Source organism: Schistocerca americana, chromosome 1 (genome assembly GCF_021461395.2).
Source record: "Schistocerca americana isolate TAMUIC-IGC-003095 chromosome 1, iqSchAmer2.1, whole genome shotgun sequence".
NCBI classification, from domain to species: domain Eukaryota; kingdom Metazoa; phylum Arthropoda; class Insecta; order Orthoptera; family Acrididae; genus Schistocerca; species Schistocerca americana.
Genome location: NC_060119.1, coordinates 1007910015 through 1007928506, shown reverse-complemented (window position 1 = coordinate 1007928506; position 18492 = coordinate 1007910015). Strand labels below are relative to the sequence as shown.

Sequence of the window (18492 nt, the reverse complement as noted above, 5' to 3'; positions counted from 1 at the left end):
AAAGGAAAATACAACAGGGGGTAGTAGTAGTAAAATATGGAACTACAAAGAAAGAAGAGGAGTTGAGGTTGTTATGCAATCACTGTAGGCATAGAATAGTAAGCGTTAGTGGCAATTCATGTTTCATCTGAGTACTACTTTTAAATCACGAATAAGTGCAGAATTAGAAGTTAAACAATGGAAAATCCTCAACGGAATGTAACAAGAAAAGGATAGTTGCTACTCACCAGATAGCGGAGATGCTGAGCCGCAGAGAGGCACAATAAAAAGACTGTCGGAAAGTTACACACACACAGACACACACACACACACACACACACACACACACACACACACACACACACACGCGCGCGCTCACAAATGCAACTCTCACACACGACCACAATCTCTGGCAGCTGGAGCCAGACTGCGAGCAGCGGGGCATTCTGGGAGAGGCAACCGGGTGGAGTTAAGGAGGAGGGCTGGTTCGGAGAGGAAGAGGAAGAGCAGAGTAGTGTGGGGGACAGTAAAGTGCTGCTGGGAACATGTAGGGAAGAAATGGAGAGTGGGGCAGCTAGGTGCAGTTGGGAGGTTAGACGGAGACTGGGGGAGAAAGGAGGGGGTTAGCAGAAAAGGAGAGAAGTAAAAAGACTGGGTGTGTTGGTGGAATAGAGGGCTGGGCAGTGCTAGAATGGGAACAGGGGTAAGGGAAATGACTGACAAAGGATGAAGCCAGGAGGGTTACGGAAACATAGAATATATTGCAGGAAGAGTTCCCACCTGTGCAATTCAGAAAAGCTGGTTTGGTGGGAAGGATTCAGATGGCACAGGCTTTGAAGCAGTCACTGAAATGAAGGACTTTATATTTGGTGGCTTGTTGAGCAACAGGGTGGTCCATTTGTTTCTTGGCCATAGTTCGTTGTAATTCAGTTGCTCCAGTCCTGGTGGTACTAAGTCATGAGAAGAATGGTACTAAGTCATGAGAAGAATGCTCCTCAGTGGCTGGACAATGGGGCTTTGGGAGGTGTTGGGTGATTGAAAAGATACGGATTGGGAAATCTGTTTTTGTACAAGGTTAGGAGGGTAATTACGATCCGTAAAGGCCTCTGTGAGACCCTCAGTATATTTCGAGAGAGACCACTCGTCACTACAAATGTGTCAGCCACAAGTGGCTTGGCTGTATGGAATACTTGAAATACTTCATGGTATGGAACGAGTGGCAGCTGTCGAAGTGGAGGTATGTGTGTGGTATGTTTGATATGAACAGAGGTACTGATATATCCATCTCTGAGGTGGAGGTCAACATCGAGGAAGGTGGCTTGATGGGTTGAATTGACCTCCACCTCAAGGATGACTATATGAATACTTCTGTCCATATCAAACCTACTACCCATAAGCAATACTTTCACTTGGACAGCGGCCACCTATTCTGTGCCAAGAAGACCCTTCCATGCAGCCTAGCGACCTGCAGATGTTGCATATGTAGTGATGAGTGGTCCCTCTCGAAATATACCAAGGTCTCACAGAGGCCTTTACGGATCATAAACCTTGTACAAAAACAGATCTCCTGTGCCTCATCTTTCCAGTCACCCAATACCTTCTAAAGCCCCACCATATGACCACAGAGGAGCATTCCCCTCGTGACTCAGTACCACTCAGCTCTGGAGCAACTGAATTACATTCTCCGTCTGGGTTTCGACTACCTCTTGTTGTGCCCTGAAATGAGAAAATCCTACCCACTATCCTTCCCACTCCTCCCACAGTGGTATTCTGCCGCCCACCTAACCTACACAATATCCTTATCCATGCCTACACAGCCCCTGCTCCTAACCCCTTGCCTCATGGTAATATCCATGTAATAGACCTAGATCCAAGACCTGTCCCATGCATCCTTCCACCACCACCTCCTCCACACCTGTCACAATCATCACCTATCCCATCAAAAGCTGGGCTGTATGAAACCAGTCTTGTGATCTAGAAGCTAAGCTGCAACTACTGTGCCGCATTCTACGTGGGCATGACAACCAACAAGCTATCTGTCTGCATGACAACCAACAAGCTGTCTGTCCGCATGAACGTCTGACAAACTGTTGCCAAGAAACAAGTAGATCACCCTGTTGCTGAGTACACCACCCAACATGACGTCTTTCATTCAATGACTGCTTCACAGCCTGTGCCATCTAGAACTTTCCAACCAATAGGAGCTTTTCTGTATTGCACAGGTGGGAACTCTCCCTGCAATAATATATCCTATGTTCCCATAACCATCCTGGCTTTGATCTTCGTTTGTCATTGCCCCTACCCATCTAGCCCCTTTCCTATTACCATTCCAGCACTACACAATCCTCTATTCCACCAACACACCCAGTTGTTTTACTTCTTTTCCACTAACCTCCTCTCTCCCCCTCGCCTCCTCCGTCTAACCTACTGACTGCACCTAGCTGCCCCACTCTCCACCTCTTCCCTGCATGCTCCCAGCAGCATTTTACTGTCCCCCATCCCTACCCTCCTATTCCTCCTCCTGCCCGCCCTAGTCTCCTATTACTATCACATCGTTGCCTCTCCCGTAAGCTGCTCGCAGTCTGGTTCCAGCTGTCAGAGACTGTGGTGTGTGTGTGTGTGTGTGTGTGTGTGTGTGTGTGTGGTGTCTATTTTTGACAATAGCCTTGTTGGGCGAAAACTAACTTTCTGGCAGTCTTTCTGATGTGCCTTTCTGTTACTCAGCATCTCTCCTATATGGGTAGTAGCAACTATCCTTTTCACTGAATTTGAAGTTAATATTATCATCAAGATAAGTGTCCAATTTATGGATTACTGGAAACTGAATAATGGGACAGGTGCTATTTTTTTAAGAGTTTACTGGCACACAACAGTCTGCTCTGGATATCAGTGATTCTAGTGGTGGTGGTGGTGGTGGTGGTGGTGGTGGTGGTTGTTGGGATGATTAAGGGGGACTAAACAGCTAATCATCAGTCCCCCATTCCACAAAACAGGCGAGACATAAATTCGCGGAGCAGGTAAAACCCCAAGGGGAAGGAGAATCCCCCCCAGGCACTAAAATAACACAAATTAGGCAACGAACACGACAGACAAGAAGAGTACAGATAAACACCAGACAGAAAGAAACAGAAGAAAAGAAGATGGCCGGAGACTGGTTGACTGACCACGAGAACAAAAAAAAAGGGAAAGAGTCAACCATCTTACGACACACTAAAATCTGCAACCAAATATGAGAGACTTGAGGACAAGAGACACAGAAAGGGAAAGGTGCAGGACCTCCCTAAATGGAACCATAAAAAGGACTACCACGGATAAAATTTAAAACATCGTCAGCCATGGAGGCATCATCGCATAAAACCAAAGACAAAGTGCCCGGGAGATTAAAAGATTGCCGGAGGGTGTGCAGTCGGGGACACTCCAACAAAATGTGGGCTACCGTCAGCCGGGACCCACACCGACACAGGGGGGGATCCTCCTGACGCAAAAGATGGCCGTGCGTCAGGTAGGTATGGCCGATGCGTAGCCGACACAGGATGACAGAGTCCCTGCGAGAAGCCCGCAGGGAGGAGCACCACACATCGGTCGTCTCCTTGACAGCCCGCAGTTTATTCGGGGATGTCATGCCACGCCACTCAGCAGTTCACATCCCAAGCACCTTACGGCGCAACACCAGCTGCTGATCGCGAGCCGTGAGGCCGATCTCCAAAGCTGGGGCGTTGAGCGCCCCTTTGGCCATCCTGTCAACACGTTCATTCCCCGGGATGCCAACGTGACCTGGCATCCAAACAAAGACCACCGAATGACCAGAACGGGTAATGGCGGAAACCGACTCCTGAATAGAGGACACCAGAGGAGAAAAGGCATAGCAGCGGTCGATGGCCTGGAGGCTGCTCAGGGAGTCACTGCAGATGACGATGGACGTACCTGAGCAGAAACGAATATGCTCAAGAGCGCGCAATATGGCCACCAGCTCTGCCGTAAAAATACTGCAGCCAGCCGGCAAGGAGCGCTGCTCAACATGGGCAGTGTGAGCAAAAGCGTAGTCAGTGCGACCATCAACCAGGGAACCATCAGTGTAGACAGCCTCACAGCCCGAAAGGCGAGGAGCGCAAGAAAACGGCGACGGAGGGCCACAGGCGGAACCGAGTCCTTGGGTCCCTTTGCCAAGTCCACACGGATGGACGGCCAGGGCAAACACCAGGGAGGCGTAGGTGCACGGACCCGGAAGGGAGGCAAAAGAGGGAAGCACCCCAGTTCCGACAGCAGGGACTGGACGCGGGCAGCTATGGAAAGCCCAGACCTAGGTCGCCTTTCGGGCAGATGGAGGACCATGGCAGGGAAAAGCAGGCGACGATTGGGATGGCCCAGCGAGCAATGCACATGGACAGCATAGTCGGCAAGCAGTCGATGGTGGCGAATCCGCAGCGGGGGAACCCCGGCCTCCACCAGTAGACTATCCACGGGGCTCGTACGAAAAGCGCCAGTTGCAAGCCGAACCCCACAGTGGTGTATGGGGTCTAACAACGTCAACACTGAGGGTGATGCAGACCCATAGGCTAGGCTCCCATAATCAAGCCTGGACTGCACAAGGGCTCTGTACAATCGCAACAGCATGCAGCGATCTGCACCCTAAGACGTGTGGCTCAGGCAGCGGAGGGTGTTGAGTTGCCGCCAGCACTTTTGCTGCAGCTGAGTAATATGAGGAACCCATGTGAGCCAGGCATCAAAGACGAGTCATAAGAAGCGACAAGTGTCCACCACTTCAAGCAGGTGGCCCTCGAGGTAAAGTTCAGGATGAGGGTGGACCGTCCGACGCCTGCAGAAGTGCGTAACTCGAGTCTTGGCTGCAGAGAACTGAAAACCATGAGTCAGAGCCCATGATGCTGCCTTGCGAAGGGCTACTTGCAGCCGGCGTTCGGCGACTCCCTTAGTCGTGGAGCTAAATGAGATGCAGAAGTCGTCGGCATACAAAGAAGGAGACACCGACGACCCCACGGCTGCAGCCAGACCATTAATGGCCACTAGAAATAAGGAGACACTCAACACCGAGCCCTGCGGGACCCCATTTTCCTGTGTATAAGAGGAACTAGGGATGGCACCGACTTGCATCCGGAAAGAGCGGCGCAATAGAAAGGTTGGAAGAAAAGTCGGGAGCCGACCACGAAGACCCCACTCATGCAACGTAGCAAGGATGTGATGCCTCCATGTGGTGTCATACGCCTTCCGCAGATCAAAAAATACAGCAACGAGATGCTGACGTCGGGCAAAGGCCGTACGGATAGCAGATTCCAGCCGCACCAAATTGTCCGCTGCAGACCGGCCCCGACGGAAGCCACCCTGGGATGGAGCGAGGAGACCGCGCGACTCAAGGACTCAACACAAACGCCACCCCAGCATACGTTCGAGCAATTTGCACAAAATGTTGGTGAGGGTAATGGGACGATAGCTGTCCACCACCAGTGGGTCCGCACCGGGCTTCAAGATGGGGACAATAAGACCCTCTCGCCATTGCGACGGGAACACGCCCTCGCTCCAAATGCGCTTAAAGATGGTGAAGATGTGTCTCTGGCAGTCCCTGGAGAGATGCTTCAGCATCTGTGCGTAGATGCAGTCTGGTCCTGGTGCTATATCAGGGCAATCGGCGAGGGCAGCGAGGAATTCCCTCTCGCTGAAAGGAGCATTGCATTTTTCAGAATGACGCGTGTGGAATGATAATGGCGTCTGCTTGGCTCGCTCCTTGAGAGAGCGAAAGGCGGGGGGATAAGTTGCAGTCGCAGAGCTCTTAGCAAAGTGCGCAGCAAGGTGTTCAGCAATGGCGGCAGCGTCCGTGCAGACAGCGCCGTCTAAGGAGATCCCAGGGACACCCATAGGGGTCTGGTATCCATAAATCCGCCGGATCCGGGACCACACGAGCGAGGGGGAGACACGGGAGCCCAAGGATGAGACATACCTCTCCCAGCACTCCTGCTTACACCGTGTAATAAGACGACGGGCCAAGGCACAGAGCTTCTTAAAGGCGATGAGGGTCTCTAGAGACGGGTGCCGCCTATGACGCTGGAGGGCCTGCCTATGGTCGCGAATAGCCTCAGCAATCACCAGCGACCACCAGGGTACAGCCTTCCTCCGAGGGACTCCAGAAGAGCGGGGGATGACAGCCTCAGCCGCCGAAATGATTGACGTGGTTAAGACACGGACCACCTCGTCAATGTCACCCTGTGGGGGAGACTCGATGGTTGCAGCGGAGGTAAAAGACGGTCAGTCAGCCCTGTGGAGAGCCCAGCGGGGCAGGTGCCCAGAAGAATGACACTGGGGCAGTGACAAATAGATGGGAAAATGGTCACTACCACACAGGTCAGGATGCACTCTCCAGTGGAGGGATGGGACAAGGCCGGGGCTGCAAAGAGAGAGATCGATGGCCGAGAACGAGCCATGGGCCACACTGAAATGCGTGGGAGCACCGGTGTTCAAAAGGCTAAGGTCGAGCTGAGCCAACAAATGCTCCACGGCACGACCGCGGTCATCGGAGACAGTCCCACCCCATAGAGGGTTGTGGGCATTGAAATCGCCCAGCAACAAGAAAGGTGGCGGCAATTGGGCTATCAGAGCAGCCAGGACATGCTGCGCGACGGCACCATCTGGTGGAAGGTAAAGACTGCAGACGGTAACAGCCTGTGGCGTCCACACCCGAACAGCGACAGCCTCTAAAGCTGTTTGTAGAAGAACAAACTCGCTGTGAAGAGAGTTAAGGACATATATGCAGACGCCACCAGACACCCTTTCATAAGCTGCCCGGTTCTTATAATAACCCCGATAGCCACGGAGGGCGGGGGTTCGCATTGCGGGAAACCAAGTTTCCTGAAGGGCAATGCAGAAAAAAGGGTGAAGGCTGATAAGTTGTCGGAGCTCAGCTAGATGGTGGAAGAAACCGCTGCAGTTCCACTGGAGGATGGTATTGTCCATGGATGGGAAAGACGTGGAGGGACTGGGGAGGCAGATTACGCCTCCTGGGCCCCTGCTGCTACTGAGTCACCACCTGTACAACAGCCATCCATTGCGTCCGAGGGACTGGCGAGATCCAGGTCCTCAGCGGACGCCAGAATCTCCACCTCATCTTCGGACGCAGAGTGAGAAGGTTGCGGTGGGACAGGTGCCACCGCAATGTCAGTATGCTTGGGAGCCTTTTTCTTGGTCTGCTTTGCGCGCTGTGCCTTAGGTGGTTCTGGCTGGGAGGGCCGCACCAGGTCAGTCTCAGGGACTGAAGACGACCGTGACGCCCTACGACCAGCGACCGGTGGTTGTTTCAGAAACTTGCGGGTGCCTGCTGTGCCGCTGGTTGGAACTTGTGACGGGAGGTCCCCAAGGGACCCCTTCCTTGCGAGAGTAGCCGAAGAAGTCTGACGCTTCTCCGGCTGGGAAGGGGGAACTGATGTCTCCGATTGTTGGGGGGGTGTTGCTCCTGAAGTAGATGGAGCAGGAGCAACAGATTGTGAAGTGCCCCCCACAAGCAAGGGGGCTGGTGGATGCTGACTGATCTTAGAGCCGAGTCGTGATGATGGAAGAACCGTCGTTGCAGCAGCGGCGTAGGTTGACGTCATTGCCACAGGATGGAGCTGCTCGTATTTCCGTCTAGCCTCGGGGTAGGTCAGGCGGTCCAGGCTCTTATATTCCATTATCTTCCTTTCTGTCTGGAATATCCTACAGTCCGGCAAGCAGGGGGAATGGTGTTCTCCGCAGTTAACACAGATAGGTGGCGGGGCACATGGAGCATCAGGATGCGAAGGACGTCCACAATCCCGACAGGTGATCCTGGAAGTACAGCGAGATGACATGTGCCCGAACTTCCAGCATTTAAAACACCGCATCGGAGGAGGGATATATGTCTTCACATCACAATGGTAAACCATCACCTTAACCTTTTCGGGTAAGACATCACCCGCAAAGGCCAAGGTGAAGGCATCGGTGGCTACCTGATTATCCCTCGGACCCCGATGGACGCGCCGGACGAAGTGAACACCTCGTCGTTCGAGGTTGGCGCGTAATTCATCGTCGGACTGCAGAAGAAGATCCCTGTGGAATATAATACCCTGGACCATGTTGAGACTCTTATGCGGCGTGATGCTAACTGAAACATCCCCCAACTTGTCACAATTGAGCAACATCCGGGACTGGGCAGAGGATGCCGTTTTGATGAGCACAGAACCAGAGCGCATCTTGGACAAGCCCTCCACCTCCCCGAACTTGTCCTCTACATGCTCCACAAAAAACTGGGGCTTGGTTGACATAAACGATTCCCCATCAACTCGCGTACACACAAGGAACCGGGGTGAATATTCTCCACTGCCTTCTTTTGCCATACGTTCCTCCCATGGAGTGGCCAGGGAGGGAAATGATCTTGGATTGAATTGCTTGCCATTGAGGTTAGACCTCGATCGCTTAGAGACTGCTGGTGGAGGCCCACCAGCGAGAGATGATGTACCATGCTTCATTGCGAGTCATCTGCCCTGATGCCACCCACTCCGACCAGGGGCTCTCCCCACGGGCGCCACCCAGCCACAGCAGAAACCACCTGGCAGGGTGGCCATTGCTGGGAGTCCCGATGCCCCAGAGGGATAGGCATCTACTCCTCGGAATATGTGGGGAGGTAGCAGCTCAGGCATCAGCAGTGCGATCCTTGTGTAGTCAGGGGGCTACCACCAAGAGGGTACATGACGACCCCACCACAATGGACTGGCTACCGTGCTGGATGTCGGGTGTCTAATATCCATATGTGTCAGGAGGGCAAAGATGGAAGTTCATAATGGAGGGCATGTATGCTGCCCGGAACACACAGCAGCTGATGTGGCTGGAAGCACGGTGGAAGGCCAACTCCATGACAAAATCGGTTGTGCCAGATCTTAGGGCAAGATGGATATATAATACACCACGTAAGGTGTCCTTCCCCAAAAGGTACGCACTAACAGAAAATTTTGAAAGGTAGTGGTCAAACCCCTTAGGGGACCATCACATTAAGGCTGAAACGTTTGAGACTCCATTTAGTCGCCTCTTACGACAGGCAGGAATACCGCGGGCCTATTCTTACCCCCGAACCTGCAGGTGGAAGTGATTGTAGTGACTGGAAGTGTGCGTGTGCGTGTGCGTATGCATATGCGCGTGTAAGATAGTAGTCACAAAACACAACTAGTAATACTTACTGAAAAATCAGTTGTTAAGTTAATACTGGCTACTGGAAAGAACCTTTCACCCTGCAGCACAGTGTGTGCTGTTTTGAAACTTCCTGGCAGATTAAGATTGTGTGCTGGACTGGGACTTGATCTCTCAACCTTGCCTTCAGGGGGCAATGCTCTTACCAATGGAGACACAAAGGCACTACTCAAAACATGACATGACCTGTTGGTTGTAAGTTGTGTTTGCATACCTCAGTTGGTAAGCAAACTGCTCGTGAAAGAAAAGGTCCTAGGTTCGAATCACAGTCCAGCATTCAGTTATAATTTGTCTGGAAGTTGTAATACTATGTACTTTACAAAATTTACCAGATATCTTTCCTCAGAAGTTAAGTTTAGCACAATATCATGTCCAGAGAATCGACTTCTTTTTAGCTGTACTGGAGGGCATACAGAGAACAATTACTAAAAAATCATATGTTTCTGCACAGCCACCTAAATTTTTTTTCAGTGAAGTGTTTTGTTGTTACAATACAACACTTGAATCAAGCAAACATTAAACAGCCACATCTCCCATATGCAAAGAAATCCCACCATAAAGTCTAATATGGACTCCTGTAGAAGTAAACTCAATATTTTTTCTACAGAAATGATACTTTGGCAGGCAAATACTGGGAAAGTTCAGGTAAATGCTACTGATTCTATTTCTTGTTGCTGTAAGGGGAGAACTTCCATAAGAATTTCCAAGAATAGCTTTGTTTCATGGCAGGTTATATATGTCATGCATCAAGTGGCTCATTAACTTTTCACGTTGACTCTAGAGCACCATTTCGAAGATCCCTCATTTTAAGTGGAAGGAAAATAAATAGAAACTGACATTCTGATATGACTTCAAACATTATCAGCATAACAATTGTAATTTAAAACAACATAATGCTCTTTTTTACATTCAAATTAGAATTTCTTCAGACTTTACTGTGCTTATATTTTCAATTTTTTTAATCTTAAAATCAACACTTTTTGCTTAACCACATGACACCATGTTATTTTCTAGTTTAACTCAAACTGAGCCAAAGTTTGACATACTTTTACACCCAAATAACTGATCATGTTGGATCCCCTAAATTAGAAGACAATAATCCCCTGCAGCAAGGAATCAGTTTGTGAAAAACTATGAACTGCCTTGAAAAACAAACTATATTGTGTAAAAAAAAAACAGATAAAACAAAAAAATTACATTTATCTTTAACTGACAAACAAAGAGTTTTCACAGTCAGTTATATTAATGTTTTGGTAGTCGTGTTTGCTATGAAGCTTATACATCGACAAGTAAATTTACTATTAATGCATCACCAGTAAGATTCTGTTGAATCATATGATTTCTAAGTGGATCTACCCAACATTCATTGGGGACTAACAAAACAATGCATATCAATAAATGCAGCATCTAGAACAAATTCTGCTTGCATACAAAATTGACTCATTTTCTGCTTCAATGCATCTTTAAGTGTGATAATAGAAAGCCACAGTGGGGAAAAGAACTGGTTTTAACAGAGTGCTACTAGAACTGTGCTGATGATAACAAACTGGAAATGACTGTTTCTGAATTTACAGCTGGAATAAGAAAATGACATTGACAGTGCACTTTAAGGAACTATCTTGCTACTCATGTGACATAATTTAGGAAAGTTATTCTAAAGCTAAATCACAAAATGGAAGATGTGGATCTCAGTCTCATTTCTAATAGTATCGAATGGTCTTAGTCAAGTAATTTAGGAATAAAGGCAACAATTCATCAAACAGTAGGTGCATTGAGTTATCGAGAGGGAAATAAACAACACTGAAACTTTGCTAGTTTCAGTTCAGTAGCTTGACAAAGTGTATTGGGTGGAGTGGGCAAGTGGAGAAAGGAGGGAGGGAGAGGGCTGGACGGTTGGGGAAGGATAGTTCTTGGCTAGGAATGTTACACGGGCATTGGTACAGGTGAATTTGAGAAGTGTTCAATGACAATGAACAGGAGAGTAAGTGTGTGGGTGTGGGTGTGGGTGTGCGTGTGTGTGTGTGTGTGTGTGTGTGTGTGTGTGTGTGTGTGTGGTGCGTGTGCGTGCGTGCGTGCACGCATGCATGCATGTGTGCTATTCAGTGAGCTGTTATTTCTATTCCTAGATTATTTAAATCCTACCAGGGCTTACCATTACTGGATCAAAGTCACTTGCTTCAGGGACTGTCTTGTATCGTAGCATGTGTCCACTGGCAAGTAAACTCCTGTAAGTCACTTGCAACAGCTGCTTCTGCGAGTTCTTTCACATAAAGGTAGCACCAGCAAGTCAACTTATGCAAATTTCATCATCTTACAGAAGTAGCTTCTGTGAGTTAAAGGAAACAGTTTCTTAACATCTTGCTGCAAGTAGGTGTCGAACTTGCCAGTTGCTGGAAGTTTTTCTTCAGCTTGCAGGAGTTGCACAAATTCCCTACCAATATGGAATTGTCAGCGTCAAAAAGAAGAATGGTGCAAAGAGAGCAATTGTACCACTGGAGCCCTTAAACATACATAGCCGACCACCATAGGCAAGGCACTGCAGAATGAATTTGTCAATTACTTTGTTTTACCAGAAGAGGAAGTGGAATGGCAGTATAGATGTCTTTAAATGGTACCTGATTTTTTGTTGTTGTTGGCAGAAACATAAATGTGATACATTTGTCACAAAATTAATAAATACTGTTTGTAAAAATCGAAGAGTACAGAAAAGGTCATCTCTTGGTGATAGAGCTTGCTGCAGATCTGCATCCCATTTTTGAATATTTGATTGTACAACAGGAAAGAGATGTTCAAAATTAGTACATGACGTTCTCAGAAAGCTTTTTCAAGCTTAGTGATGTTCTCTGATTTTATTCCATTCAATAGTATCTCTTCACAACTTAAAATATACATAACTCTGTATCCATTTCTTCACCCAAGCATTTCTTTTTTCTTAACTTCGTTTTTCATAATGATTTTTCCTCAATAATAATAATAATGCAACACCAGTGCCACCTGCTCTTGTTCTTAAGCATGACAATATAAACTTTCACCTGCCTATCTTACAATGCAACTCTCGTGGAAACACTTCTGCATGTGCTTGCTGCAAATTCCTGGGCTTAACTTGCTGAATTGACTTGCAGAAGGAAACTTGCACACGCTTTTGTTCTAATGTAAACCCCTCAGCAAACGTCTCAGAAGTTATTTGCTAGTGGACACACTCCTTTATAGGACATATTTCTTCAATCTTTTCAGGAGGAGGAGGAGGGGGGAGGAGAATACGAGCAGTAACTTCTCATTTGTTGGACAGCCAGTATAGTGTAAATAACAATATGGTTCTTGAGCTATGGTCAAAATTTACGCAACCTCTGCAATTACAGGGACTGAAAAATGTGGTGCAAAATAAATGATGTTTTAGCATATTGCAACAGTTACTATAATGCATACCTTGCTGTCCTTGCGTGCAGTTCACAAGTATCTGCAGACCTGGATGGCGTATTAACAAGTTTCCCACAAATCTTAATATGATCAAAATGTCCTGTGGTGGTGCCAGAAGAGCAAGCCTTGAGAGACGTTTCACAAATGCTGCAACTAAGTTCTCTGGAAGATGTCTAAATGGAGGTCAGAAAAGTAATATAATTTTGATTAACGAAAAAATAAAAGCACTTTGTAAACAGATAGAAGAAAAGTATTATCCTAATAAAGCTCAAATCAGCACTAAAAGAAGAAAGAAACAAAACAAATATGGCCATACTTACGTCGAACTCAGAAAAATATCTGATAAGTAGAACAACCGAGCCTTGTATTTAGTGTGGAATATCTCTGGCTCAAATAATGAATATAGCTTCTTGTAAATGTTAGGATACTCCCTATAAAAAATAAAATTCTATTCTCATTACAGCACACAATACCAGCAACATAAAGTTGTTATAATGTAGTCACTTACAGATTATGATGTTGTATGAGAGTAAAAATTCCTTGTAGTGCCAGTAAACTAACAGGACCACCTAATAGAGAAGAGAAAAACAAAAAAAATTAAAGCCTTTTAAAAGAAAAAAATGCATGTGTGAGGCACATGGAACCATATAAGAAACAGCTTCATCAAACAAAATTATTTCAGCCTTCCCTCTTAGATGATACTAGAAAAATATTAAAAGATAATTATTATTTGGTCCATGAAAGACAATTTAAGCTACAGAGGTAGTATTAGTACAGAAATCTAGTAACTGCAGATTTTTCATTGCATATCAGAATTCAATGGATTAAGCACATTTCATCTGAAAGATGACCTCAGAACTTGTAATGAGAAATTGAGAGAGAAAGGATCACAAACAAAGTACGAAATGAATAAATTAAAGTGAAATGAGCAGTAAGTCTCCCAACCAGCTGATCAAGATATACTATGGATAGGAATGATGATTATGAGTTACCATGCTGGCAACGACTGATATAATTTTGAAACAGATTTCTGCTCTATTTTGACAAAATTAGTGCTTACAGGTTTTGAGAAATTTATCACTTTCCACAATCCATATCAGAAAGCACTTGAAAACTGTACACAATTTATAAATTAAGATTGTTTACATATTATATGACATTTTTCACTTCATGCTTGCTATTTTTGTACAAAACTTTCATCCGCTCTCCTGATAAAACATAAGCCAGGATGGCTGGACAGAGCATGAGCCTTCTCATTCTCCCAAATTAGAGGCCTTTGTATCAAAAAATGCATTATCTCACATGACTATTTCAAACATTCAGCAATCTTATGCCTTATATACTTGGAAAAAGTTAGCTCGATAGCATAAAAAACAATTATAAACTGATCATTAAGTCTCTTCACGGCTCATATCAAAATTCCAAGGAAGAGAAGGAAAAACAGTAGCACTGAAAGATCTAAGTTGAGACAAGGCCCTTGGAGTAGATGACATTCCCTCGGAATTATAGATGTTCTTAGGAAATCCAGCCAAGACAAAACTAATCCAAATGATGTGCAAGATATATGAGACAGGTGAAACACCCTCATACTTCCAGTTGAATGTAATAATGTCAATTGATATCCATATTGTTCCATAAAAACACGGGAGAACTGCCGGATGTCAGTAACGTCCTGCCACGATATTTCGGTGCAGAGTCTTCTGGCCATCTTCAGGTGAGTACCACTGTAGTAGTACTGGCGAGTACAGGCTGAGTTCTGCTATTTCAAGCAACACTGAGCAGCGCATGCGCAATGTCACCTCAGCATGGCTTTAAATAGCAGAGCTCAGCGCGTACTCACCACTACTACTACTACTACTACTACTACTACTACAGTAAGTTCTCACCTGAAGATGGCCAGAAGATTCTGCGCTGAAATATCGTGGTAGGATATTACTGACATCCGGCAGTTCTCCTGTGTTTTTATGGAACAATCAGTACGCCAGGAAAGCTTTAAACATCACAATGATATCCATACTTTTGGAGCCCTGAAGAAGACATTTGTGGACATCAATTTGCTTTGGACAAAGAGGTGCATGCTTGGGTACAATCATGGTTCCGTAGGCAAACTGCAAGTATTTTTCCATGAAAGCACTGACGATCTTGTCTCACAGTGGGATTAATGTATTAACAATTATGATGATTACTTTTGAAATAATACACAGTTTACTTACTTTTTCCATCCATTTCATTTTCATTTGACTACACATTATATACATACCGTATGTGTAATTTTTACTTTCAGTATAATATCCTACATGTTATTTTTCAGTTATGATCTGCTTTTGTTTTGTCATATTTCTGTATGACTGTTACAACATTGATTTGTGGCAAGAGATATGGTTATATATTAAAATATGTTTGATAAAAATTGATTTATGTTATCTGTAATATTTAGCACTGTCTTTTGTTCTGAATTCTGTCGTCTAAGAATCTTGGCAAAGTTCTCAATATATCACATGTTCTTTGTATTTTGTAGTGAATTTTTATCCTGCTTGTCTGGTGTAGAAATGTTACAGCCATTACATTTAACAATATTATGAAAAGGATAGTTGCTACTCACCATATAGCACAGATACTCACTTGCAGATAGGTACAACAAAAAAGACTGACATACAATAACCTTTTGGCCAACAAGGCCTTTGTCACACACACACACACACACACACACACACACACACACACACACAAAACCACTGTCTCTGGCAGCTGAAGCCATACTACAAACAGCAGTGCATGAGAGGAGAGGTCTCTCCCATCGTGCACTGCTGTTCCTGTTTGTAGTCTGGTTCAGCTGCCAGAAACTGTGGTCAAGTGTATGTGAGTTGCATTTGCATGTGTGGGAGAGAGAGAGGGAGGGAGAGAGAGAGAGAGAGAGAGAGAGAGAGAGAGAGAGAGAGAGAGAGAGAGTGTGTGAGTGTATTCTACTTTTAACAAAGTCTATTGTGTGATAGTGTGACATATGTGCTATATAGTGAGCAGCAACTATCCTTTTCATAATATTGTTACATTCTACCCGAATTTTCAACTGTTTGATTTAGTCATTACATTTAATTTTATATATTCCTGATTGGTCTTTTTTTTTTTTTTTTTTAGTTTTGTCTGTTCCATTTCTTATATTTAGTCCCTGTTTATTTTCATCTAGCTCTGCAGATCAATGGTTAGTTTGTCTGGCTGCTATGCTGAGGACTCTGGTTCAATTCTGGGTGCTGTTAGGGACTTTTCATTGGGAGGAGGACTGGAATGGAGCGCACTTAGGCTCTTGAAGCCAACATAGGAGCAAGGTGAACGAGAAGTGATGGCTCAAAGGCCATGAAAGCCGACAACTACTGGAAGACTGTGAGCTGACATCACATCCTCCATTCTGTATTAAACGATGCCATTGGTAGAATGACTTGGCAACTGGTTGGTCACTATTGGCCCATCAGGGCCAGAATGTGGAGCTTTGCTTTGATAGTTTATTTTCAGTGCAAAAGCTCATTTAAAATTACTATGACAAAATGTGTTTCTCATTTTTTGAGAAATATTTCTCAAAAGGTGATACGGTAATGAAGCTTTCTTTCTTCTTTTGCTAATGCTATTTCATCATTTTCATTTGCAAATTTGGCCTTAATTTTCTTTCTGTATATTTAATCACCTATATTAGGATTTTAAGCATTATTTGTGACTACAATTTTAATTGTATCCAATTCGGCGTTCATGTTTTCTTTGGTAAGTGGAACTTGAATGATGCAATCTACCATGGCATGAAAATAAGCTGCTATATGTGCTAGTGGACGGCATGAATTATATGTTATACAGTCACTTGTGGTTGGTTTACAAAATATGTCAGATTTATGGTTGCTATTCTCATTAGCTATTTTTTTGTACGAGAAGTTTATGCTCTTGTCTGTTTCATATTCTACAGTAAATCTGATGCTATTTTCTTATGCTTCATTTATTTTGTACGTATCTAAGAAAAAAAACTTGCTTGGGTTTCTGCAAGGCAGCTCCCCAATGGCAACCCATCATTCTGTTTGTATATCTCTCCTTGGAAACTGAAGTAATTTTGTGATAGTTCTATTTCTGGGAGATTGGCCAGTTCATATATTTCTGGTTGGCTAATCTGCCAAATTCTGGTATGTTATTTCTTGTGATTTCAATATATAGAACATTTGATTAGAGACTAATGACATCTAAAGAAATGAATTTTCCTCACTTACTGGTTTTTTTTTCACATTTTTTGGATTTTTTATTTCATTATAACATTTGCAATTTTCTGAATAAAATGGTATATGTATCACTTACAAACTTGCATGGGAAGTTTTTTTTTTTTTTTAATATTGTCTATATCGGTCGAAAATGTTAAAATTTTTACATGCATTACTCCAAGATCTAACAGTATTGTTAACTTTTTATGTACAAGGCTGTGGATTACAGTGTTATAAAGGTGAAATAACGTGTGAACTGGTAGCACTGTTGAAAACAGTATCATACAATTTTGTAGTATAAACACACATTGTATGTGGAAGTGCTAATGTTTTCTTGAGGAAAAGTGATGAATAAACAGGTACATCTCTAAAAAAATAAAGTGTGACATCAAAATGAGGTATTTTTAAGAAACATAGGTTTCGTGACAATATATTTTCAAAGAAAGGGAAACACTGTGTTGAACATGTGGCATGTGAAGTTACAGATCACAGAACACAGCCCAAATTGTCAGTATCTAGAGAAGTACCCATTAGTGTTTTGAAGAATAAAATAAAACACTGTGAAACACAGTTTTCTGAAAAAGGAACTGATGTAAAAGATATGTTAAGTTATATTCCAATAGAGTTAAACATACTAACAAAGGTGCTGGGTGAATGTGTGTGTGGTGAAGCATGGGAGGGCTAGTTAGTTTACATGAAGACAGTGAGGTATCAAATGGAAGAGCCAGGAAACATATCACTGATTGTTGAGCCATGTTGGTTTGTTTTCTGCTGTTATACGTTCACTTACTGGCGCAATCCGTTTTCCTATCACACCAGTGGGTGGTGCTTCGGTCGTCTTGTAGTTGGGCTCTTTGGTTAGAGGGAGTTGGAGGCAGCTTGTTGATGGATGATGGGACAATGAGAGAGAGGAATGGATGATGAACGCTGAGCATGCCATTACAGAGCCTGATTAGTTGTTGCTCGTCCAAGTGGACGACTACTTGTACAGGGCCGTGTTGGTGTGGAGTGCTGTGTTCTATACTGTTTCACCCAGTTGACTATCTGGATTTGGGAGTGGCAAACTGCTGATGTGGGTGCTGTGACCACGATGATTTCTCTGGCAACCACCTGCCCTACCCTACGGTACTACTGTTTATGCTCTTTCTCCAACTGTAGAGAAGTCGCATTTGCCTGGTTGAAATTTTATGTGTACTAATGGGCTCTTGAGTTGTATTTTTTATGAATGTTGAACTTGTTATTTTAAAGAGGCATTACTTGTCCTGTAAAAAAATATTGCAACTGCTTAAAGGGGTATTTAAACTACTTTACGTAACTTGTGTTAACTTGCCTTAAACTTCCTGTTCTGTCAGGGCTACTTTGTTGTAAGTTTGGTCTTTCTGGTTTGTTGCCCTGAAATCAATCTCAAACAGTTACTACTTATTTGTATGATATTGGTGTTTTCAGTATACCTTGTTCAATAAAGGATTACGAACTACTGTGAAGCAACAAATGGCTCACCCTGCACCATCCTCTCGCCTGTTAAGTTATTGTCATATCCTGGGATGTCCACTGAGATAGCAATTGTGCTAGTTGTAAATATGCTCATTCATTTTGGAATTCTGATAAGTGTACAGATTTTTTTAAAGTAAATTTTAGGTTTTATGGATTGAGAGCTATTTGCAAG

At 44.6% G+C, this 18492-nt stretch overlaps 1 protein-coding gene across 2 annotated transcripts in view; it reads right to left on the bottom strand.

Annotated features, from left to right (window-relative positions):
• Window positions 1-18492, bottom strand: part of LOC124616089 (nucleolar complex protein 4 homolog A) — a 147216-nt gene that overhangs the window by 39931 nt on the left and 88793 nt on the right. For both annotated transcript variants that reach the window (XM_047144345.1, XM_047144353.1), the window contains exons 6-8: window positions 13106-13166; window positions 12918-13028; window positions 12607-12770 (exon numbers count right to left, since the gene is read on the bottom strand). In XM_047144345.1, the coding sequence (XP_047000301.1) occupies window positions 12607-12770; window positions 12918-13028; window positions 13106-13166 (336 nt within the window). The remainder of the gene's footprint in view (window positions 1-12606; window positions 12771-12917; window positions 13029-13105; window positions 13167-18492) is intronic.